The sequence below is a fragment of the Schistocerca cancellata genome, chromosome 2 (genome assembly GCF_023864275.1).
Source record: "Schistocerca cancellata isolate TAMUIC-IGC-003103 chromosome 2, iqSchCanc2.1, whole genome shotgun sequence".
Taxonomy (NCBI): Eukaryota; Metazoa; Arthropoda; class Insecta; order Orthoptera; family Acrididae; genus Schistocerca; species Schistocerca cancellata.
Window position 1 is genome coordinate 856,513,296 of NC_064627.1, and position 26,848 is coordinate 856,540,143.

Consider the following 26,848-nt stretch of genomic DNA (forward strand, 5'->3'; position numbering starts at 1 on the left):
AAGACCTATCCTTGCTCATACGTATACACAAATGCAAAACCATGTCTCACAGACGCACCTGGAAAGTCATATAACGTAGAATTATGCCAGCGTAATACAAGCAAGCAACTATCCCACCGATTATCATGGACGCCGTAGATTTGAAAAGCTCAGCTTAGTAATACACAAGCCAACGTCAGAAATCGGCTTCATACGGAGGCAAGAGAGTGATTTCTGCTTGTCCACAGGGCCCAATCGGCGCGAGCTTAAAATACAGTTTGAAGACAAGCTTTTCACCACTCAACTCAAGATAAGGCTACACTATCATCTGAAAACAAGAGCTATACAGCCTCTTAGTCATACAAATGCTTCACAAATCCCGCACCACTACATAAACATGAAAGTCGTTTGCAACAGACGCCTATCAGTGAAACTGAAAAATGAATGGAATTGGAATAATTGAGATGTTCAGCACAGTTTATAAGCATCATATGAACAAACATATGTTTTTTTAAAAAAAGTACTGTGTTTCATGTCCATGCAAAAACTCAGTATTAATAATATTTTGTAACTATATGCAGACATAATTGCTGGGCATATGCAGTATAACATAAGGAATATTACAAACAAGCAAATATGGCTTACAGTTAGTTCAACTACAATAGCATTGATTGTCTGTTCCATCCCTTCTTGGTAGAATATTTTACACATTGTGAAGGAAAACACACATGTCACTGGTGTAATACTCTACAATTTTTTTTTAATTTTATGTTTGAAACCGGATTTTGGCTGTTATACAATCATCAGGTACACAGACAAATATATGTGGATGTGAAATTTTTGTATGGTCAAAGATTTTAGTCTAGTTCATCTACAGAGTTTCTCAGTTGGTTTTCAAAAGTGACAGTTGTCAATATTTGATTAGGCCTAAAACGAGATGAATTATTTCAGTGAAAATGTGATACAGAACTATTAAACTTACATGAAATATGTGACACACTATATGACGAACAATATGACAAAGTACAACAATTGTTCTGGGAAGAAAACAGATTTAACAATAAGCTTTGATGACACGTTCCAAGAGAATGACTAAAGAAAATACTCTGGTCTTTAACAGGTCCAATGTTTCGATCAGGTAAGATATTAATATGATATTAAGCAGGTAAGTGAAGCAGCTATGACTACAAAAAGCAAAAAAAAAAAAAAATTCAAAGTAAGTAAAACTATAGTGACTGAAATAAAGGAATAATAGTGCTTGTAAGAGAGAGACGTAATTTACAACATGGCCCAGATAGAATTATGAGTAGTACCTGCAGTTAGAAGTGAAGAGTAAGGGAACTATGTACCTCTGGCCTTCTTTAAGAAGGTGGTCTACAAAAGAAGAGATTCCTTTTCTAAGATTCGAACTTTCATTGTGTTCCTTCGAGAGCACGTAAATCGCACCTGCCAATCTGAAGTATATAGAATTTGCTGCTATTACTACAGGAATAAAGAAACTTGCTTAATGTAACACTTTGTAATATTGGGTGTGTTAAAGACAAGATTAATTTGTTCAGCTATTCCCTTGGAATATATCACAAATGTTTATTTTTCAATGTATTTTATCCATACAACAGTTATTCTAAATTGTTACATAGTTAATTACTTAATGTGTTGCATATTTTATCTAAGTTCAGTAGTTTTACATAGCATTTTCACTTAAATAATTTCCTTCATTATAGTCCTAATCAAACAAGTACACCTGAAATTTTTGAAAACCAACAGAGATACTCTGTATGTGCATAGTTTAAAGTCTTTGAACATATAAAAATTCTACTATCACACATATTTAAATTAATTAGCTATTGAACTTGTTAACTGGAAAATGTGTGAGTGTGCACCAAAACATCTGACTAGTAATGTGAAAAAAAGTACTCTTAAAAAGTCCGATTACAGTGTATGATCTAGAATCGCCTGTGCTAACCTACTTTTAAACATGACATAACTGCACAGATTACTTTTGATATGTGTGATACCAACCAAACAAAATTTTATATGACTATTTATAAATCAGATTGAAAGTAATGAATAGCTATAAATAATATTCAGAATGACTTTCTTATGGCACAATCACACACTGTAGCTGGATCAGTCCATGTGAAACCAGTGCTCTGGTTCTTGACATCTCAAATTTTCATAACTTTTGTACACTTATAACTGTAGTTGTTTGCATGAAAAGTCTCAAACTACAATTTTTTGAACTTTTCATTTTTAAGTTATTAATTTTTAAAATCTTCAAAATTATGATATTTCTGTGACATTTTGAAACCCTGAAATCACCATACCTCAGAAACTACTTGACTTACAATGTAAAATTTGTGCAGTTTTAAAGAGTTTCTTAGAAGCTTTAAAAGTGTATGATGATATTCATAACAATGTTGAATTTCTCCAGATTAAATTATATTAAATATTGAAGATTTCAAATTGAAATTTTTTGTTTTGAAAAAATATATATTACTTGTACATTATTTGTTAATGTGTATGCCATATTTCATCATGGTGTTTCAGTGGGAACTTACTGAGACAAATTTTATTTTACTGGTAAATGCAGCACATCATGTACAGGCTGTAGTGCTTAGGACTTGTTACTATGGTCTAATATGTCAAAAACCAAATAAGATGATAAAATTATTCTTCTTCTTTATTTAGTGACAATCAATTTATTATATTATTAGAATTTAAATTTAAATTCACATTTGGCTTTGGCTATCCCATGTTAACTGTGAACATGTTTTAATATATGTACACCATAACAACATGTGCTCAAAAAGGACTAAAAATAATTTACTTAATTGTACCTTCAAATATTAATTGATAGAATTAAATATATAATGATGTGACTGTAATTGTTTAACAATACGTGATTTGTGTACCTTGCAACGAGAAACTGTTCACTCCTCTCCAAGAAGAAAGCTGTTATGGTGATCCTTACTGGAGTCCAAAACTATGTATTTCACTTTTCTCTGAAATTATGGAACATAGTTCTTCCAAGCAATAATGACATAAATGGTGTAACAACATGTTCTTTTCTAATATAATCTGACACCTTTCATAGCTCTTCATCTGATAGTCAATGTGTTCTTCCAGTGGCAGCTGTGGGATTTAATTTACGAAGTATGAGGTTTTTTATTGCAGTATATTTATCTGGTCTTCTTGGTCATGAAAAAGAAAGAACTGGTCCACAAGGATGTATAAATAAAAGGTCTACTTTTACTTTTTCATATCTGGTTAGCACAGTGATCAGTTATTGTCATAAATACAAGAAATAAGTTGTGTAATCTGTTCAAAACCAAGCAGCTCCTGAACCCACTTGAATTTTGTGAACATCGAAATCCTTAAAACCCTTTGGCTTTGCTGATATGAATAAATTCATAATACTTCTGAGTCCCTGTGACTGCTATGGCTTTATAAAATCTTTTGCCAAACTTCTTTCTTATGCGGCACGGTCATCATTTGTCACACAGAAATGTATGGTTTACTTCACGCAAACAACTGGTATGAAGTTAAGATTTAATCATACCGTACTTCAACAAGTGATTAATATGAATGTTAAGAAAACCACTTTGACTTTTATTTTATATTAATTTATGAAGTCACTGGTTTCTTTCTGTATGTACATCTGCAAGTGACAAAGGGACACATATGTGTCAATGTCATGATTTTAAATGCTTAATTTCCCTATAAGACATTGAACTGCACATGTCAGAATACACTAATACAATATTCTGTACTTCACGGGCTATGCTTGGCACTTCCCATATTCCAACATGTGCCTTCCAGCATTTTATTGGGCAATGAAGAATTTTAAATCATGGCAACAGCAGTTTTCTGCCACTTTATCCCCTGAACACATGTACTCAAACAGTTACACATGTACAAAGCAACCTTGTCCTCGTGGCTTCACTAATTCTTTGCTAATTTATCTCAATAATTTATCTCTATAGAAGTAGATTACTGTCAGTAGAAGTGGATGTTTTTGTTTTATTACACACACACTTTTCTATAAATACGAACAACTACCACTGTATATCAGAGTTAATAAGAATGCAAATGCATATTGTCCCTTACATTGTTTATATTAGTTGTTATATGGGCATAGTTTACTATAATTTTTAAATGATAAAGAGAATTATGCTTAATTAGTACTCAATAATTTCATTTTAGCAGTAGTTTAATGAACTAGTGTGTAAAGCAAGTGCAGCTGAGGTAATGTTGGCAATATGAATAGCAATAAAGAAATATTTTCATAGGTTCCCTTTGGAATACCGTAGCAAAATCTGGTACATACATTAACAAACAGTGCACAACTAACGAACTATTTTCAGAACAAACAAATTCACATTTTTGAAATTTTCAAAATGTTTTGGTCTGGGACAATTTAGTATTTTAATAAATCTGGTCAAAGAGCACATACTTCAAAAGACTATAAGAATGTTAACGAATATTTATAAATGAATAGGAAAGTGTTTTGAAATTATATTGAATTCTTTTAATGAGACAGAAAAAAAACTGGACGTAGCATAAACAAAGATTTTTTACTTATGTTACCACATAAGTAAAATTAATCTTTGTGCACAATCATTAAACTACTCTTTGCCTTTCTTAATAAAATACTTCATCTAATAGTGGAGGGAGTAAGAGAATTAAAATACTGAACACATGATTGGTAATTAACCTTGGATACCAGCACATAAGTATTATTAGGTGCAATGAAATCTTTACACTACAATAATTACTGGGCTAGTGCTTGCAGGAAAATAAACTGAATACAAATTACTTTTGCTTAAAAAATAAAAAAGGAGTAACTGAATAAATAAAACTCACTCCCATTCACACACACACACACACACACACACACACACACACAAACATACACACAAACAAACAAAACACATGCAACAAATAATACAAACATGCAGGAAATCCACAGTATGTGGTAACAGAAGAACTTCAACTTCAACATGACTTGTCGAAAGACTTTCTCTATAAAATTCTCTTAAAAATCTTCCTTAATCCTCAGTCATGTTTGGGGTCATTCCGACTGAAATTTCATTCTCTGTGGAGGATGACCACCTTCCGAGCTCCTCATTCAGGCATGCCAACGCTTTCTCCCCCCCCCCCCTCTCTCTCTCTAGCTGACAACTGCTATCTCCCTCTCTGATCGACAATTGCTGACTCCTTCACGCGGCCAATTTCTTCCCACTAACAAGATAACCTCGGATAGCCAAAGAATACGTATCACTCATGTGTTCAGCCTTGCAAAGATGCTACCAGTGGTGAACATTCCAAATAAACCACAGTCTAACGTAACAGTCGCGACTCTCTCTCTCGTTTTTGTTGCCTACAGCGATAGCAGCGTCCCAAGCGGTCAGTAAGTGACACTTCCCAATATGATATCGGATGAGTGCAAATACTCACGTTTATATTGATTTTCAAGATAGTTTTTACAACAGGGAGTGTATGTAGTACCATAAAAATCGACAATAACTAAAAAATGACACTGTATCAGTCATTATTTCGTTTCCTAAGGACCATGGGAGGCACGAAACATACATTACCAGATGGTTTATTTAGGACTCTCCAGTAACTTACAGATATTTACTGAATAATGTCGTTTTCATTTAACAATAAAAGTACCAAGTTTCTGGTAAATACCAGAAGACCTGATGTTTTGCACAAACATATCATATACCTTTGTTCACTACACTTTCAGCTAAATCAGTGAATGTGAAACGTAGGAAACCTATATGGGATATAATACCTGCACTATTTAACGTACCAAATAAGCCACCACAACTTTAGCGTAAGGAAAAACCTCACAGACATGACAATAAATCGTCAAAAGCAATAAAACTGTTTCCCAACACAGAAGAAAGCAGCTCCACAACTGTTGCTAAATCTGAGCTACAAACGGCAAGAATCTTCAAAACTTTCTTTTGAAGCAAAAGTAATTACATTTACAAAAATATTCGCATATTAGAAAGTCGAGTGAAGTGTAAGAATGGACAAATTATTAGATCCATAAAAATTGTGAAGTGACAAGAAAAGTGCATTTGATAATAACAACAGACAACAACAGAACTATATGCTTCTCACGTGTGAAATATGTTTATGTTGTCTTGTTTTCAGCGAAATAAGCTGCAAATATTCACCTATTCTTCATGAACGAGTTGTAGCGGCCATTATAGAATTAGTGCAAGTCGGCTGTAAATGTATTCCATGATAATTCATGTCCCTTGGCAATTTACTTACTGATGGAATGCAAAAATATAATAACTATTTCGCTAATTAAGTAGAAAATAATAGAAAACTAACATTATCCTTACGACACATGACTGTCTGCTTTCTCACCACTTGGAGCGTTAGTGTCGCTCCATCTGTCAAACGATAACAACTTTCGCACCAGAGAGTAAAGAGCTTTGAATTGTAGTGGCACCACCGTTTAGGATAGGGAAAGTTAGTTTTGTGCAATATTCAGAGCACGAGTTACAGCCAAGTGCAGGCACGGTTGCAGTAGGCGATTGCGAAGGCAAATAGGGGCCACAGGGGCGTAGAACAGCCAAAGAGGGCAAACACAGCAGTTTTCATGTTGCAAGTTGCAGGCAGAATGGGGCCGCTGGCCAACCTAAGTGTTATGCGCACGTGAGGCGAAGTGGCAGATTAGCGAAACAGGGGTACACAGCCAAGTATAAATAGGTGCCATTTTCTAATGAGATTCATTCAAGTGTGGTACAGCCACCCTGACCTAATCGGAACTCTGTAACTGGTGTAAAATGCTGACACGACACAGTGTTGCGTTGCACAGGTCGCTGGGGTGCTACCTCAGCATTGCGGGGCCCTTTGACGCAGACCGAAGTGAATGGAGCACTGTAGTGGAAGCAAATAAAACATTCTGGAAGTTCTCGCCGAGTTTTAATACGGCAACTCCTGGAACCCATCCACTGCATTTGCTCTCTTCACACCACATTTGGCGTCTGATACCACTACAGAATAAACTGGCAAATGAAGCAATTGAACAGTCGTTTCACGTAATGTATACCTCTTTCACAACCATTTCTCCTAATACATACCCCTTTCAATATCTATCATTGTACCTAATGAAAGTGTACAGCGGAAAACTGGTTAGTAACACAAAATAATAAATATTATAAAATATTATACCAGCATCATATTTACGTTCAAAGTCAAATAGTTGTACAATACTTCCCCAAAAAATCAATCTTCAAATGAAAGAATCAAATAATCTCATTCGCTATCTGGTCTTAACTTCCACTTCTTGCTGACAGGTTTTCTTATAGTTTCTTTAAAAAAAAATCGCGGGGTCACATAACCTTGGTATAATGCCACAAGTGAGTAAGCTATCTGTCAGACGATACGGATCTTAAGACATGTACATTTTTCGAATAAAGCTATCTGGAAATGGATTTCGCCAGCTTCACATGCTCAAGAAACGGCGTCTGATGACAAGAAATAAACAACGTGATAGGTACTGTTTTTGATGAGATCGGCTTTCTGTGCAATCGTTTTCACTTCCAACTAATAAAAATTCCGTTAACCATTATTTAACGAGTCTTGACGGATTTGCCAACTAAAGTGTCACTTGTTTGACCGGACGCCAATGATAATTTGAGGCGAGGAAGCACCGGATTTCAGGCATGGACGCTCACTAAGTTCATGTCAGCTGTTCACTGAAACCACTCAAAAATTAGGGCGAATAAGCCCATACAAAATAATTACGTCTGACATGTCTCTATTACATGTGGGCGCCGCAGCACGCTGTTGAAACAGATACACTTTTTTATTTCAGAAGTCTGTAACTTGAGCCTATCTGTGATACCTCGTACTCCTATGTCACTATGGTGACAAACACAGGTGTAACGAAAGCCTTGCCTTAGGGGAAAAGCGATATAGGACGTATAGTGGAGTATCATATCTAACATTATCGCTTAGCCTCTAGAACAGAGCATTTTGTAGCACGATGATGGTTGCACTGAATGTTGTGAGTGACTTCTGTCTATGTGTGCAGGACGTGCAGAGAACATTGTCCCCGTATGGCGACTATGAAGATCCCGTCAGTGAGCTGAAGAAACTGCTGATTACGGAAGGTTTCCAGATTTCGCACTGCGCGCCTGGAGCCATGGAAGTCGATTTCAGATCTCGAAAGGAGGTCAGAGGTGAGCATTTGCCGTAGCTTTCTGGTACAAGCAACAACAGTATCATTACGGAAGTAATTATGTGACACGTCTTTTTATCACGTGCAAATTTAGAACACGTATTACGAACATTATTTTAAAATTTTTTTAGTTTGATGGTGTCCGCCACGAATTCCTCTCCTCTGCTAGCTTTTTCATCTTAGAGCAGAACTTGAAACATATGTCCTCAATTATTTGTTGGATGTGCTCCAATCTCCGTCTTCCTCCACAGTTTTTACTCTCTATAGCTCCTTCTAGTACCATGGGAGTTATTCCCTAATATCTTAACAGATGTCCTGTCATCCTGTCCCCTTTTTCTGTGATTATTTTCCATGTACGTGTACTTCTTTCTTCTCCGATTCTGCGAAGAATCTCCTCATTCCTTACCTTACCCTTACCTTCTAATTTTCAACGTTCTTCTGTAGCACTACATCTCAGTGGCTTTGATTCTCTTCCGATCAGGTTTTTTCACAGTCCATGTCCAACTAGCAAACAACGTTGTGCTCCAAAAGTACATTCTCAGCAACTTATTCCTCAAATTAAGACCTATGTTTGAAACTAGCAGTCTTCTCTTGGCCAGGAAAACCCTTTTTCCATTGCTAGTCGGCTATTTATGTCCTGTTTGCTCCGCTTGTCATGAGTTATTTTGTTGACTAAGTAACAGAATTTCTTAACCTCATCTACTTCCAGATCACAAGTTATGATGCTACGTTTTTCACAGTTCTCGTTTCTGCTACTTCTCATTACTCTCGTCTTTCTTCGATTTACTCTCAATCGATATTCTGTTCTCATTAGGTTTTTCATGCCATTCAATAGTCCTGCAATTCTTCTTCTCTTTCACTGAAGTTTGCAATGTCATCAGCGAATCTTAACACTAATGTCCTTTCACCTCGAATTTTTAATTGCGCTGTTGTGCCTTATTGTGTTTCCATCATTGCTTCTTCGACGTATAGATTGACCAGCAGGGGTGAAAGACTACGTCCTTGTCTAAGCTCTTTTTTATCCGAACACTTCATTCTTTGCCTCGCAGTCTTATTGTTCCCCCTTGATTCTTGTACATGTTGTCTAGTATCTCGTCTTTCCCTATGGCTTACCCCTATTTTTCTCAGGATTGCAGCATTTTACATTGTCTAACTCTTTTTCCAGATAGAAATATCGTATGAACATGTCATTTTTTTCAGTCTTGCTTCTATTATCAACCGCAACATCAGAACTGCCTTTACCTTTCCTAAAGCCATATTTATTGCCAATTAACAGAGCCTTGATTTTCTTTTCCGTTCTTCTGTGTATTATTCTTGTCAGCAATTTGGATGCATGAGCTGTTAAGCTAATTGTGTGATAATTCCCGGGCTTATCGACTCTTGCTAATCTTCTAAATCGTGTGGATGATGTTTTTTCCGAAGATCTGATGGTAGGTAGCTAGTTTCCTTATCTCTTGCCTCTTGACTCCTGTGTCTCTTTCTGTCAAGTCATCAGTTAAGTTCTCCCCCTCATAGAGGTCCTCAATGTAGTCGTTCCACCTAACGCTCTCTCCTCTGCATTGAACAGTGAAATTCCCATTGCACTCTTAATGTTACGCTGTGATGGGTCGCATCGTGTTAGTGTAGTGTACTGCATTGTGGTTTCAATGATCGTTAAATATACTTCAAATACAAATGGAAGTTAAAATTACTATCGTTAATCCTTGCGATAAAAACTGATGCTATTTCGATAAAACCACATTGATACTCAAACACAATTACGACACCAACAGTACTCTGATGCTATGTGAATATTTTTAACTACTGTATTTGTGAGCAAAACCATAAATGGTTTTGCGTAAATTACTTCTACATACATCAGAGCTAGAAATTTCAGTAGAGCATAAATTAATAAAGTTTTCAGGGATTTCACTCGTAAATGAATTCGTTTGTGTGTAAAGATGTATTACACGGTTGCTAATACTGACCTGGCAACTAGCCTGTATTTTTAATTAACATTCCGTGATTGCTGAATGGCGAATACGGTAATTGAACGTTATCGGCAATAGTCCGGTACGACCACTGGAAAAAAAGCGAGAAATTTTGTTGTTAAACATTTATCTTAAGCCTTGGATAAAGATTGAGTGAATATTTTAAGTAAGTAGGCTTGAACAACCGTGTTTGTAAAAATTGGTAACGTAAAGCTGTCGTAAATATCTCAGATGAGGCCACTATATTACAAATAAAAGAAGTTTTTATAATTAACAAATATACTACTGTATTCCGAAAGCGCTTCAGTAAATAATTAATACAGTTATTGTTAACAGACCTTTATTTTAATAAGAGCTATTACAATCGCGTCCGTCTAGGCCAGCGGCAATTTTAAGAGAGCTAGAGCCAGTCTTTGTTCGCTTGGACAAAAGAAGCAAAGAATAATAATTGTTAATGTCTTTTGGAGAAAGAATCAGAGATCATACACTCATATGTAATTGTTCATCAGCGTCGCTGATCAACTTTTATCACTCGCTTCACACGATTTCTTTCGTTTTCTGCAGCACTTTCAGTGTATCACACAGCTCAAAAATTATTCTGTCGGTTTTCCTGTAAATCCTAACCAAGAGGCTGTACAACGCTCCTGCTTTTAATTTCACCGAAGGCTGTTTCGCCTTTTCTGTATACTGAGTCAGTCCCTCGAACAATCACTTCTGTATCGATTTCTTCACATTTTTCATGCAACCATTTCGCTATATCATCCCTGCACTTCCTGTTTATTTTATTCCTAAGTGATTCGTTTTCTATATTCCTGAATTTCTCTAAACCTTCTCACCAAATGCATATAAGTAAGTGTTACTTACCGCTTTTGCAGCGTTAAGTGACCGTCATCGTGAATCTATAGGGTTAAAGCAATTGGACTGTTAACTTCCTTTCCAAACATTGTATTGTATTAAAGAAGAGAACAGAGTTATAAATTGGGATCATTAAGCTATAGGAATAGTATGCGAACAGGGTCGCTAGGCCTAATCGGACAATTAATTTCCGAGTAGTTTTCAATTCCTTCGGCACGCAGATAAAAATGTGAAGATTGGTATCAGATGAGAACATGTTAGCAACATCAGTCACACAAAATCTTCCCTACTTTTAAAAAATAAATAATTGCTACATTATAACGTCTACTAACTGATTGTCTTAATAAACAAAATAGGCGAGACTGGGGCTAGTTGCGCAGATTTTGGTTTTTGGTTTTTATATTATTTTGTTCAATATTTTGAGAGATTCTGATTGCAGCAGATAGCTTCACCTTTTGGCTACAAAATCATGTAGCACCCATTACTTCTGTAAGTGTGTAGGTAACCACAAAAAAACCATTTTCTCCGAAAGCTAAGAACTATGTCAACGGACTCCAATGTGTGTTAATAGCCATACCCCTAGAGGTGAGTTGGCATAAGTAGGTATTCGTAGGGAAAAATATAGATAGAACACACGAATTTTAGAGGAAAAACATTTTATTTTATTAGAACTTGAGGTAACTTCCTTTTCAAAGAATAAATTGTTCAAAAAAATAAATTCCTCATGAAGAAATAACACTTGAACAAAAATAAACACTGCTTAGATGTATAAACAATAGTCTAAAGTTAAATGTGTGAACTGTAAGGGTCTATGGGTTGTACACAGCCGTACAGTGCGCAACACGTGCTCGCCAGCCAACCTATCCGGAATGCTGACAACTCGCTTGGTCAGTACACATGCGTCCGGCCGCAGTGCGATGCAGGTAGTAAGCAACTGGCTGCCGTCCGCAGCGTGGAGCCTTTCGATACGACCGTAATTAGGTTGTCAGACACAGTGATGATGGGTGCGCCTAGCGTGATTGTTTCAAATCAGCCTTTGTTAATAAAACCGTTTAGACATTTACACATACTTCTCGGTGTTTGCGTATTGCCGTACCTCGAGGACCTATTTGTACTGCACCAGGATTCAAACCCAGGTCTCCCACTACCTAGGCAGATGCACTGACCACTATGCCACCCAGACAGTAGCCAACTGCACTGACTACCCAGGCGCGCCTCCCATCAGACCCAAATCCTCATCTTATCACCCTACTGACGTAGTGCCCTTCGACCATTATTCTCATTATGTGTGGCGTTTCGCCAATTCCCGTAAGAGTTCGAGCGTGGTGTGCATCCGCACTGAAGTGATCAATTGTTCGTCCTCGCCTTAATTATACAAGTGGTTCCCTCCACGCTCGAATCCTTACGTGGTTCGGCAAAATGCCACGAGTAATGAGGATAATGGGCAAGGAGCGCTACACCAGTAGTCTGCAGATAAGTTGAGAATTGGGTCTGACGGCAGGGTTGTTAGGGTATTCTGTGTCCAGATAGTGGAGTGATCAATGCATCTGTTTAGTAAGCAGTGGACCCAGGTTCGAATCCCTGTCTCGCACAAATTTTCAACTTTCTTCATTGATTTCAATCAACGGCCACTGGCAGATAATGGTATTAATTTCTTTGCATCTTGATTCATAGTGGCTGCAGAATCAGAATAGTGTCTGTCCTTTTGGACTTGTGCGAAAGGACAAACACCATATATAGAAATGTTGGAGGTGGGTGGTCATTTATTTGAGCAGATGTGTTCGATTTCTGCACAATCTTACATTGATCATATCGAGCTCAATCATATTCATTTACCCAGCTGCAGTTTTTGCCCTATTTGATCATGCTGGACACGCGAATCTCATTGTCAACTGTCCTGACAAAATTCCCAGGATATTTACAAGAAATTCAGGGTGATAAGGTCTTTTTCTGTGTGACCTGTTGGCATATTTTTGACGTTCTCCAGGGTTAGCGGGACCTGTCGAATGAGAAATCCCACCACCGCCTAGACAGGAGGTTGACGGTGAAAGCTCTTCACCAACATTAAGGAAGACCAAGCTGTCGTCATTTCCGGCACAGCTAATATTTGACACGCTGTCATCAGAATTCGTAGAGGAAAAGAAAAACGACGTTTTCTGGAAAGGTTTTCTTTCCTCGATTTGTGAACATTAGCCAAGGCTGCCTTTCTGTCAGCACATGCCTTTTTCTTCTTATTGTCTCTTTCATCATCAGTCAGTCTTTCATGAGATGTCTTTTAGAATAGCATTGTGCATTATTTTTTGTCCATGATTGGACTGCTGTCGTGGTCCCACTGTGGGGAAAGGACGAATTTCTTCCAGAGTGGTGCGTATTTATTCATTGTGAACAGACATTGGTTCTTTTTTAATAAACGGTAAAGGTGGCTTCAGATGGTGTGGGTGTGGGGCGAGTTGTCATAGGAATGCCAGCTGATCCCATACCTAGCTAAGCCTACTAGCTCCAATGCGATATCAAAGCTGTGTACCATCTAGACACTTATGTCAACTAGTCCAAGTCTCCCCTACTTGTTCAATAAAATTCATTAATCACTGATCGAAATGATTCCTAGAATATGGGGCCCTAGAACGGTTATAGTATTCAACAACACTTTTTAAATCACTTCTCATAATTTAAAGTTTGTATTACTAATTCAAGTGACAAATTCAAACCAATATGAACATCGAAACCAGCTATTATCTGTAGCAATGTGATTTTCAGATCACTTGGAGAAACTTACGTGCTGCAACATCTTATAGACAAGTTGAATAACTTGGTTCAAGCTCTTCAACACTTTAGTTATTAATAAACCAAATCATTAATTCCACTTTTATCGATTCTCAGAAACTTTTAGGATCAGGAAAGAGGTTACGAGACTTAGGTACCTTTACACACATGCGTTAAATTGAGATGACAAAATCATGTGAAAGCGAGATGGACGTATATAGATGGCAGTAGTATCGTACATTAGATATAAAAGGGTGTAAGTGGGCTCTTTAGGTTTTTATGTTGGTAACGCCACGTAGCGCTCTGTATGAAAATCACTGACTGTGCCGTGTGCAATCTGTGGCTGATTGCCATTGTTGGAATATTCGCTATTGTATTGTTGGGCAGTTGGATGTGAACAGCGCGTAGCGTTGCGCAGTTGGAGGTGAGCCGCCAGCAGTGGGGGATGTGGAGAGAGAGATGGCGGAGTTTTGAGAGCGGACGATCTGGAGGTCTGTTCGTCAGAGAAAGGAAATTTGTAAGACTGGATGTCATGAACTGATATATATGACTTTTGAACACTATTAAGGTAAATACATTGTTTGTTCTCCATCAAAATCTTTCATTTGTTAACTATGCCTATCAGTAGTTAGTGCCTTCAGTATTTAGAATATTTTATTTAGCTGGCAGTATTGGCGCTCGCTGTATTGCGGTAGTTTGAGTAACGAAGATTTTTGTGAGGTATGTGATTCATGAAAGGTATAGGTTATTGTTAGTCAGGGCCATTCTTTTGTAGGGATTATTGAAAGTCAGATTGCGTTGCGCTAAAAATATTGTGCGTCAGTTTAGTGTTGATCAGAATAGGTAAAAGGCGAAATGTCTGAGTACGTTCAGTTCTGCTCAGCTGTTTGAAAATCAAATAACGTAGATGTTTTCCAGCACTGTCATTTTAAAATTTTTTCCAAGGGGATGTTTCAAGGGTACTGCACTGGTGGAGCTGTCTTGTCAAAAAGTTCCCGACGTGATTACGGCCACAAGACGGGAAATAACAGACTTTGAAAGTGGAATGGTAACTGGAGCTAGATGTATGAGACATTCCATTTCGAAAATCATTAGGGAATTCAATATTTCAATATCCAGAGCGTGTAGAGTTTCCTGAGAATCCAAAATTTCAGGCATTACCTCTCACCACGGACAACTGAGTAGTCGATGGCCTTCACTTAACGACTGAGAACGACGGATTTTGCGTAGAGTTGTTAGTGCTAACAGACATGCAACGTGGCGTGAAATAACCGCAGAAATACGAACGTATCAGTTACGAGAGTGTGATCAAATTTGGCGTTAATCGGCTATGGCAGCAGACGACGGACATGAGTTCCTGCGCACCTCTCCTGAACCCCTGACTACATCGGCTGGACCGTAGGCTGGCCCACGTTGTCAACAAGGCACTGTGCAAGCTGGTGGTGGTTCATAATGGTGGGGGCTGTCTTTATATGGAATGGACTTGGTGCTCTGGTCCAACTGAAGCGATCTTTGGCTGGAGTTGGTTATGTTCGGATACCTGGGAACCATTTTCAGCCGTTGATAGACTTCACGTTCCCAAACAATGACGGAATTTTTATGGATGACAATGCGCCTTGTCACCGGACCACAGTTGTTCGTGATTCGTTTAAAGGACAGTTCGAGCGAATGGTTTGGCCAGATCTCCGACAAGAATTGCACAGACCAAAAGACCTATAATTTAGAATTCATTACGTGCAAAAAACCCTGCACCAGCAACGCTTTCGCAGTCATCGACGGCTATAGAGGCAGAATTGCTCAGTATTTCTGCAGGGGCTTCCAATGACTTGAGTCCATGCCATGTCGAGTTTCTGCACGCCTGGCAAAAGGGGTACCTACAAGATATTAGGAAGTATCCAGTAACTTTTGATACTTTAATGTAAAATTAATAAATATATTGAATCGCTACAATAAGATGACTGATAAAGATGCAGATCTAATATACATATTGTACATACAGGGTGTTTCAAAAATGACTGGTATATTTGAAACGGCAATAAAAACTATACGAGCAGCGATAGAAATACACCGTTTGTGTCCGCCTGAAAATGTACTGTTGTCCCAAGCATATTGCAACAAACGGTGTATTTCTATCGCTGCTCGTTTAGTTTTTATTGCCGTTTCAAATATACCGGTCATTTTTGAAACACCCTGTATATGATTATCGGATGAGACGGCATATGTCATTGTGAAATTCCCGCAATATTTCATTGGCACAACTGACCGACATCTTCAGAGAAATCCGCAGTGACCAAGCATTGTATCCTTACAGGACGCAGTATGGACTACAAATATACCAAAATTCTCTCGTCTACGTGATTGTACTGGGACAGACGTAAGTAGTGGTGGAGATTCGCATCTCCACAAATCTGCTGAACAGAGACACGGGATACCAACATAGCATAGCGTCAGATACAGAGCTGGGCGTATTAAAAACCACAGCGATCACAAAGAGGTACTACTGGTCATACAAGGGATGACACTTCAGAGTCGACATATTGCTATTCGGATGGCAGTGGGAAGGATGGGCACACTCCAGCGCTGACACGTATACTGAGGTGACAAAAGTCACGGGATACCTCCTGATATCGTGTTGACTTCTGTACGGTCTAGTGCAGCAACTCGGCATGGCATGGACTCAACAAATCGTTGGAAGTCCCTGGCAGACGTATTGAGACGTGCTGCCTCTATAGCCGTCCATAACTACGAAAGTGTTGTAAGTGCAGGATTTTGTGCACGAACTGACCTGTCGATTATGTCCCATGTTGGGCGATCTGGGTGGACAGATCATTCGCTGGAATTGGCCAAAATGTTCTTCAGATCAATCGCAGACTTTTGTGGCCTGGTGACATGGCCCATAGTGATCCATAAAAATTCCATCGTTGTTTGGGAATATGAAGTACATAATTGGCTGCAAAAGGCCTCTAAGTAGCCGAACATACTTATTTCCAGTCAACGATAAGTTCAGTTAGACCAGGGGACGTAGTCCATTCCATGTAAACACAGTATACACCATTACGGATACACCACCAGCTTGCACAGTGCGTTATTGACAACATGGGTCGACGGCTTCGTGGGGTCTGCACCACACTCGAACCCTGTCACCAGCTCTTACCAAATGAAATCGCGACCCATCCATCTGATCAGGCAACGGTTTTGCAATCGTCTAGGGTCCAACCAATATGGTCACGACACCAGATGTCGTGCTGTTAGCAACGGCGCTCGCGTCTGTCGTCCGCTGCCATAGCCCATTGACGCCAATCTTCGCCGCAGTGTCCTAACGGATACGTCCGTCGTACGTCCCCGTTGACTTCTGCCGTTATTTCACGCAGTGGTGTTTGTCTGTTAGCACTGAAAACTACGCAAACGCCGTCGGCCACTGCGTTGTCCATGGCGAGAGGTAATGTCTGAAATTTTTCATTCTCCGCACACTCTTGACACTGTGGATCACGAAATACTGAATTCCCTAAAGATTTCGGAATGGGACTGCGTCTGGCTCCAACTACCATTCCGCGTTCGAAATCTATTAATTCCCGTCATGCGGCCATAATCACCTTGTAAACTTTTCACGTGAGTCAGCTGAGTACAAATGATACCTTCGCCAGTTCACTGCCTTTCTGTACCTTGCGACATTACTGCCATCCCTGGACTTTCGTCACCTCAGTGTATCTGCCATTGTGTCACGTCTCCACGTCGCCCCATCTTCACTGCGCTGATTCCTGCAGCCGCTGCCACATTCACGCCACTTCACTGTGTGGGTACCTTACCGACCGGTGTGCTGAGTTATTTCGGAGGCGCGCTGTTGATGGGAGTTGTCGCCAGTTTTCTAACTGAGTGCTGGTACCCGTCCAGTCAGTACGCATCTGAGATAGAAATTAGGAGCAGAGGGCCGAGTACGGAAGCATAGCGTGATGGGCAGTAGAGAGAATCTTAAGTAAAACGAGTTATCTACACACATAAAAAGAATTTTGCGTCACCCCGGTCCCCAGAACTCCTGAAGATAGATGTTGACTATGGATATTGTATCACAGACACTGATATGCCCGCTAAACACGCTGGGCAGAACAAGTGAATAGGATTGTGGAAAGGGCCAAATAAGGTTGGGGTCAGTTTCACCTTAAAATTGTCATTTATTGTAATTTAATAACACCTTTAAATCAAAACGGCACATAGCCGACGAACCTTTACAACTACGAATTTCAAAATGCAATTCTTTCACGGCTGAAGGCCTTCAAACAAGAAATCTTAAAAATCAAAAAGATAAAAATGCAGTTAAAATAGAAAATAAAATAATTAAAATATATATACGGTCAGCTAGGCTGAAAACCTCAAGGGAAAAGTGGATAGACAAACATAAACAAGATGCATTTCAAACGGCTGAAGGCCCACAATAAAATTTTCAAGACTTTAAAATAAATTACCATAACCTTTCAAAGGCAAAAGGCCACAATGTTTTTGCTTAAAGGGTAATTTTAAGAATAAGGTTTAAGGCGGCTGAAGGCCCACAATTGATATTCCAAAACTGATTTACACAATAAATTTTTTTTCTTTTAAAGCGTTGGCTATGAGAGATTATAAATAGACAATTAAACACCCGTGAGAAAGGCAATAAAGAAAACGGCACTCAGAAGCCTCCAGGTTGGCCGGTCTGCCCTAGTTCACTTAGGTGAGACAGGTTCAAAAATGGTTCAAATGGCTCTGAGCACTATGGGACTTAACATCTGAGGTTATCAGTCCCCTAGAACTTTGAACTACTTAAACCTAACTAAACTAAGTACATCACACACATCCATGCCCGAGGCAGGATTCGAACCTGCGACCGTAGCAGTCACGCGGTTCCGGACTGAAGCGCCTAGAACCGCTCGGCCACGGCCGCCGGCGTGAGACAGGTGGTGAGCCAAACTACACTTGATCCGACAGAACCGAACCAGGGGACAGACACAGACCGAACGACACAACGACTTGCTTTCCACCAATCGGTACATGAGAACTCAAACACAAAAGTTATGAACGTGGTTATCCACAATAAAATATGTATTAGCTGTCAAAACTACACACCTTGTTGGATAGCGGCGGCAGGTGAGGAAAGGACGCTGACTGAAATTACTTTAGTAGCCAGCGCAGGTAACCAGAACACTAACGGCCACAAGGCAAAAAATTCCGCTGGTGCACTTGAATTGTAGTCAACCAATATAGTTAATTGCACCGCATGGTGGCTAAACTTCTGCAATAGAAACATTCAGTGTTGCTCACAGGAAAACCTCCCCAACAGCGAACCACCGAAACGAACCACACAACATGAATGGACGTGGCTTGGGTAGTTGAAACCATTACTCAACTTTGACGTCCTGGGCCGGTGAACCACGAAGCTCGAAGCGACCGGACAGCTCCACACACGCTCCGACACTGCGCAGGGACCTTCAGCCGACCCAGCCGACTGCACCGCGCGGAGATAACTTTCGTGGCCCGCAGCAATGACCGACTCGCCGCAGAACGTCGACAACATCTAAAATAGTCGTCAGTGGAAATAACGCCAACTACACACACAACCTGACAAACACTTGCACGAAGTCCTGAACGACTGAACGATACCAAACAGTAACTAAGCACACACGAAGACAAATCGGGAGTCAATGCACGCACACACACACACACACACACACACACACACACACACACACACACATACAGTCGACTCATGAACGATCGGCGAGCTAAAACGCGTCGTTCGGTAGGAGACCGACCGACGATCCACCAAGTCCGCGGCCCGGCTCAAGTGATGCGTGGCGGCAATGGTTGGGCGAGCCATGCGACGCAGACCTCACTGCTGCTCCAACCCGACTGCACTAGTGCCACATTGCAACTCCCGACTGGCAGCTCCAGACTGCGCTCCAGACGCGTTCCAACTCACTGGCAGACCCGAACTGCTTACAACAGACAACTACCAGGAAGTAATAGCAGCCGAGCAAAGATACTACGAGAGGGTATATATAGATACGCGCTGCTAGCGCCGGTCACGGTGAAGCAAAGCAGCAACTCAGTGACAGTAGTAATTTAAATTAACATAGTGAGGTGGAAGTATGTTAAAAACAGGGTGTAAAATACATGATGGCGGGAACACGAGCCACACACGGCTCAGACACAGTCACTTTGACGGTTTAGAGATGACACTTAACCCGCCCAAAGATGTAAACAACCGTGCGGAGCAGAGCCAATTAGACGGAGAGGGTCCGACAGCCGATCGGTTCCAGTCATTCCACCAGGAAGGAGGTACACGGCTCGTGTTGTCTGTAGTTCAACGATGCCTAGACGGTCAATTCCGCGGTTCGATCATGTCCGCATTGTGACTTACTGCCAGGAAGGGCTCTCAACATGGGAAATGTCCAGGCCTCTCGGACTGAACCAAAGCGATGTTGTTTGGACATGGAGGAGATACTAAAACTGTCGATGACATGCCTCGCTCAGGCCGCCCAAGGGCCACTACTGCAGTGAATGACCGCTACCTACGGATTATGGCTTGGAGGAATCCTGACAGCAACGCCACCTTGTTGTATAATGCTTTTTGTGCAGCCACAGGACATCTTGTAAAGGCTCAAACTGTACGCAATAGGCTGCATGATGCGCAACTTCACTCCCGACGTCCATGGCGAGGTCCATCTTTGCAACCACGACACCATGCAGCGCGGTGGTTCCCTGCTGTTTTGGGGTGGCATTATGTGGGGCCGACTTACGCCGCTGGTGGTCATGGAAGGCGCCGTAACGCCTGTACAATAAATGAATGCCATCCTCCGACCATAGTGCAACCATATCGGTAGCATATTGGCGAGGCATTCGTCTTCATGGACGACAATTGGCGCCCCCATCGTAGACATCTTGTGAATGATTGCCTTCAGGATAACGACATCACTCGACTAGAGTGGCCAGCATGTTCTCCAGACATGAAGCCTATCGAACATGCCTGGGATAGATTGAAAAGGGCTGTTTATGGACGACGTGATCCACCACCCACTCTGAGGTATCTACGCCGAATCGCCGTTGAGTAGTGGGACAATCTGGACCAACAGAGCCTTGATTAACTTGTGGGTAGTATGCCACGGCAAATACTAGCTTGCATCAATGCAAGAAGACGTGCTACTGGGTATCAGAGGTACCGATATGTACAGCAATCTGAACCACCACCTCTGAAGGTCTCGCTGTATGGTGGTACAACGTGCAATGTGTGGTTTTCATGAGCAATAAAAAGGGCATAAATGATGTTTATGTTGATCTATATTCCAGTTTTCTGTACAAGTTCTGGAACCTTCGGAACCGAGGTGATGCAAAACTTTTTTTGATGCATGTATATTACAAAACGGCCAACCCAGTTATGGTGCTTGGTGTATGGTTCATGATTAACGTGAAATTGCAGGCTGCCTATCTAAGGACTTCCAAGGGTACCAAAAATTTTGAGTTCCAATATTTAACTTTATTACTGACTGAATTTAAAAATGCAAAATGCTGTAATAATCCACTTATTAAGAAGTATAATCTTATGTCAAATCTTTAACACAATAAATCGAGTATTAATCTAGAAACTCAGAACGCAAAAATTATCCAGACTATATCCATTCAATATTTGAGAGAGAGAGAGTACTTAGCAACTTCCAACAAACTGTACACATAGTGTCAGGTCATTTTGAAACTACTTCTCGCTGACACGCCTACAAAATAATCAAATAAAAGTTTATAGCTTACCACATTTTTGGTGTTGACGCAGTAAAACTTCAACAGCTTAATATTTTAATTTATAACTTCTTTACAAGTATCTTTTCTCGCAAGACATTTTGCAGGCAGTATTCACATATTACATAATTGTGCAACACATAATTTCAGAGATATGACGTCATAAATATCGAGCTGTGCTAAAAACTTGCTTTTCTTAAAATGGAGCATACATTACGATGGTACGGGAGCTCGATTCTTTAATCGCAGGAAGTGGGTGGGTTACCGGTACAGAATATATTTAATCTTGTGATGACTTGAACAGCCATCTTAGGATGTTTGCAAATGGTTTTGTCTTTTAACATCTAGTAAATTCATCAGAAGATCAAATTAATTAGACAAGATATTTACGTGGTGCGAAAGGTGGCCGTTGATCCTTAACAATGAAAAAGAGCGAGGGCCTCCACCTGAGAAATGAAAAAAATCGTTACATTTCCTGCACTCAGTAGACCACACAACTTCAAACGCTGTCACTTCAACTAAATACCTAGGGATTGCAGTTACGAACAAATTAAATTGGGAATGATGTGTGGCTAGGGCCTCCCGTCGGGTAGACCGTTCGCCTGGTGCAGGTCTTTCGAGTTGACGCCACTTCGGCGACTTGCGTGCCGATGGGGATGAAATGGTGATGATAAGGACAACACAACACCCAGTCCCTGAGCGGAGAAAATCTCCGATCCTGCCGGGAATCGAACCCCGGCCATTAGGTATGATATTCCGTCGCGCTGACCACTCAGCTACCAGGGGCGGACACTTAAAGTGGAACCATCACATAGAAAATCTTGTCGGAAGAACAAAACCGTAGCAGTCGCGCGGTTTCGGACTGAGCGCCTAGAACCGCTAGACCACCGCGGCCGGCAACGGTTATAGGCATGCGTATTCAAATACAGAGATATTAAAAGGGTACAGTACTGCCTGACATAGAAAAGATGTACAAAAACATACTTTGTTGTTCTTGTCAGAACAGCGTTTTTGTAGAATAACACCATTTTATTTAATACACCGAAGCCGGACATCAATGTAGGAAAGAAGAGCAATTTGTGTGTTTAATTATTCAGATGTGCACTTCCTTAAAATAGATCCTTGAATTCAGTTTGGTAATGTTTGTGACTTGAATTAATGGCTGGTCGTCTCCTGACCAGATAGTGAAGGTAGATTATATAACCATCTTTGAGACAGTTCTCTGGTCACCTTTGGCTGAACCAAAGAGAGGAAGTATACCAGAGCACCAGAGGGCCTGGAATGTGGCTGACCAATAAGGTGGCAAGGTCCTCCCCCACTTCTGCGGAAGCGCGGGATGACCGGATGACGGCCATGTTTCAGTACTCTGTCGCTGATTCCTGAGGTTTGAACACGTGCTCTATGTGTGCTCCAGAAAAACAAAGTTAAATGAAAATGTATGCATGTAGAATATTTAGGAGTAGATGAACGAATAATTTCTCTTTTTAGAAACTTTTGGTGGGAGGCTGATGTAAATTGTTCTGAAAAAGATAGGCAGGTAAAAATTCATGGGGAACGTAGGATTCTTCACAAGTGACAAAGAAACCACGTGTTGTAATCATAAGAAGAAATACAGCGTGTGGTAGTATTAAGATGAAATGCTTGCGTGTCTAAATCTAAGTTGAAAATAATTAAGATTTCCGTGTGCAGAACTTGAATTAGAGGCAAGCACTTCCAGTTGGTGAGTACAGTGTGAGTCTCAACCAGACTATGAGACAATAAAAAGAATTAGAAGTGCTTGTCCTAGCATTCAGTTGAGGATCCGTGTGTGAAATAAATAAGATACCAAAACTTCCATTATGAGGCACATTCGTGTGACGCTAGCATGATATTCAGATACTCTGAGAGTGAATTAAGGTGAGTCAGCCATCTACCCGGCAGCTCCAGGAGGGTTGCATTGCACAGGGAGATATGCATAAATCCTCCCGAGTTTGTGGTAGGAAAATTATTACGTGGGTCAGTGACGTGTGAATCTGGGGTGACTATTGTTTGATGTGGGAAAGCAGAACGAGTAGAAAACCAAACATTTTGTTTTTAGAGATGTGTTTTATACTGTCAGTGTGATTTACGATGTGTATTTAATCTGTGTGATTTGCATGAGACAGTAGCGAATTTAGTGGGTCAAGCACGACTTTTCCCAGTACAGCACGAAAGTCAGTAAATTCTTTATGTTGCTAATGAATGAGATTATGAGAGTGTGGGAGAGAATGAAGTAGCAAAAGATTCCTTCCCAATCCAGCAGGTGCACAGTAGCAATAGACAGAAACATTATGAGACCATTTACTATTGTGTTTAAGTGTAATGCAAGAAATTTTGCAACATTAGCATGAAAGAATTTATTGTAATAAAAGAGGAGATATATGACACAAATAGTGGTCTTGATTATTGAGTTGTGGGTAGCCATTTTGTCGAGCAATGCAACCTCTATTTTCTAGCTTGGTTGTCCAAGCTTTGGATAAAATATGTACGACAGGATGGAAATGTGGCCTTGCCAGGGTGGAGTGAGTCCATCAGAAATGTGCAATAGCTCTTAGTCAGATGCGTTATGCATTCCGTTACATTAAAAAGTAAGGACGAGAACAAATTATACACTCCTGGAAATTGAAAAAAGAACACCGTGAATTCATTGTCCCAGGAAGGGGAAACTTTATTGACACATTCCTGGGGTCAGACACATCACATGATCACACTGACAGAACCACAGGCACATAGACACAAGCAACAGAGCATGCACAATGTCGGCACTAGTACAGTGTATATCCACCTTTCGCAGCAATGCAGGCTGCCATTCTCCCATGGAACGATCGTAGAGATGCTGGATGTAGTCCTGTGGAACGGCTTGCCATGCCATTTCCACCTGGCGCCTCAGTTGGACCAGCGTTCGTGCTGGACGTGCAGACCGCGTGAGACGACGCTTCATCCAGTCCCAAACATGCTCAATGGGGGACAGATCCGGAGATCTTGCTGGCCAGGGTAGTTGACTTACACCTTCTAGAGCACGTTGGGTGGCACGGAATACATGCGGACGTGCATTGTCCTGTTGGAACAGCAAGTTCCCTTGCCGGTCTAGGAATGGTAGAACGATGGGTTCGATGACGGTTTGGATGTACCGTGCACTATTCAGTGTCCCCTCGACGATCACCAGTGGTGTACGGCCAGTGTAGGAGATCGCTCCCCACACCATGAGGCCAGGTGTTGGCCCTGTGTGCCTCGGTCGTATGCAGTCCTGATTGTGGCGCTCACCTGCACGGCGCCAAACACGCATACGACCATCATTGGCACCAAGGCAGAAGCGACTCTCATCGCTGAAGACGACACGTCTCCATTCGTCCCTCCATTCACGCCTGTCGCGACACCACTGGAGGCGGGCTGCACGATGTTGGGGCGTGAGCGGAAGACGGCCTAACGGTGTACGGGACCGTAGCCCAGCTTCATGGAGACGGTTGCGAATGGTCCTCGCCGATACCCCAGGAGCAACAGTGTCCCTAATTTGCTGGGAAGTGGCGGTGCGGTCCCCTACGGCACTGCGTAGGATCCTACGGTCTTGGCGTGCATCCGTGCGTCGCTGCGGTCCGGTCCCAGGTCGACGGGCACGTGCACCTTCCGCCGACCACTGGCGACAACATCGATGTACTGTGGAGACCTCACGCCCCACGTGTTGAGCAATTCGGCGGTACGTCCACCCGGCCTCCCGCATGCCCACTATACGCCCTCGCTCAAAGTCCGTCAACTGCACATACGGTTCACGTCCACGCTGTCGCGGCATGCTACCAGTGTTAAAGACTGCGATGGAGCTCCGTATGCCACGGCAAACTGGCTGACACTGACGGCGGCGGTGCACAAATGCTGCGCAGCTAGCGCCATTCGACGGCCAACACCGCGGTTCCTGGTGTGTCCGCTGTGCCGTGCGTGTGATCATTGCTTGTACAGCCCTCTCGCAGTGTCCGGAGCAAGTATGGTGGGTCTGACACACCGGTGTCAATGTGTTCTTTTTTCCATTTCCAGGAGTGTAGCTTAACTGATAGGCACTAGGGCTCATAAAAAAAAATGGTTCAAATGGTGCTGAGCACTATGGGACTCAACTGCTGAGGTCATTAGTCCCCTAGAACTTAGAACTAATTAAACCTAACTAACCTAAGGACTTCACAAACATCCATTCCCGAGGCAGGATTCGAACCTGCGACCGTAGCGGTCTTGCGGTTCCAGACTGCAGCGCCTTTACCCGCACGGCCACTTCGGCCGGCTAGGGCTCATATTTCAAGCATAGTTGCAGTGGGTATGATAATGATGAAAATATTTCTGATGTACAAATAATAATTGCACTCGCTTGGCAAGCCACTCATCTACTAGGCCTGACTATTAGTCGCCACAGAATGGGGTAGGAACCTCCCAATACGTAAACAGGCAGAATACGGCGCTGCGGTCAGCAACGCTTATATAAGACAAACAGTGACTGTTGCAGTTGTTTTATCGGTTACTGCTGCTACAATGGCAGGTTATTAAGATTTAAATGAATCTGAATGTGGCATTATAGTCGGCGCAAGGGCGATGGGACACAGCATCTCCGAGGTAGTGATGAAGTGGGGATTTTCCCGTTCGACCTCTTCACAAGTGTACCGCGAGTATCAGGAATCCGGTAAAACATCAAATCACCGACATCGCTGCGGCCGGAAAAAGATACTGCAAGAACGGGACCAACTAAGACTAAAGAGAATCGTTCAACGCGACAGAAGTGCAACCCTTCCGTAAATTGCTGCAGATTTCAATGGTGGGCCATCAACGAGCGTCAGCGTGCGAACCATTCAACGAAACGTCATCGATAGGGGCTCGTGTGCCCTTGACGACTGCATGACACAAAGCTTTACGCCTCACCTAGGTCCGTCAACACCGACATTAGAATGTTGGTGACTGGAAACATGTTGCCTGGTCGGTCGAGTCTCGTTTGAAATTGAGCGGATGGTCGTGAACGGTTATGGACACAACCTCATGATCCGTGGACCCTGCATGCCAGCAGGAGACTATGTAATTATGTAATTGTGTGGGGAGTGTGCGGTTGGAGTGATATGGGACCCCTGATTCGTCTAGATACGACTCTGACAGGTGACACGTGCGTAAGCATCTTGTCTGATCACTTGCGTCCATTCATGTCCATTGTGCATTCCGACCTACTTGGGAAATTCCAGCAAGACAATGCTATACCCCACACGTCTAGAATTACTACAGAGTGGATCCAGAAACAATCTTCTGAATTTAATTTCTTCTGCTG

The 26,848-nt window shown here is 41.4% G+C and overlaps 1 protein-coding gene across 1 annotated transcript in view; it reads left to right on the forward strand.

Annotated features, from left to right (window-relative positions):
- The window catches only part of LOC126162788 (uncharacterized), a 640,449-nt gene that overhangs the window by 573,182 nt on the left and 40,419 nt on the right, over window positions 1–26,848 (forward strand). The window contains exon 5 of the mRNA XM_049919506.1: window positions 8,048–8,195. Coding sequence (XP_049775463.1) covers window positions 8,048–8,195 — 148 coding nt within the window. The remainder of the gene's footprint in view (window positions 1–8,047; window positions 8,196–26,848) is intronic.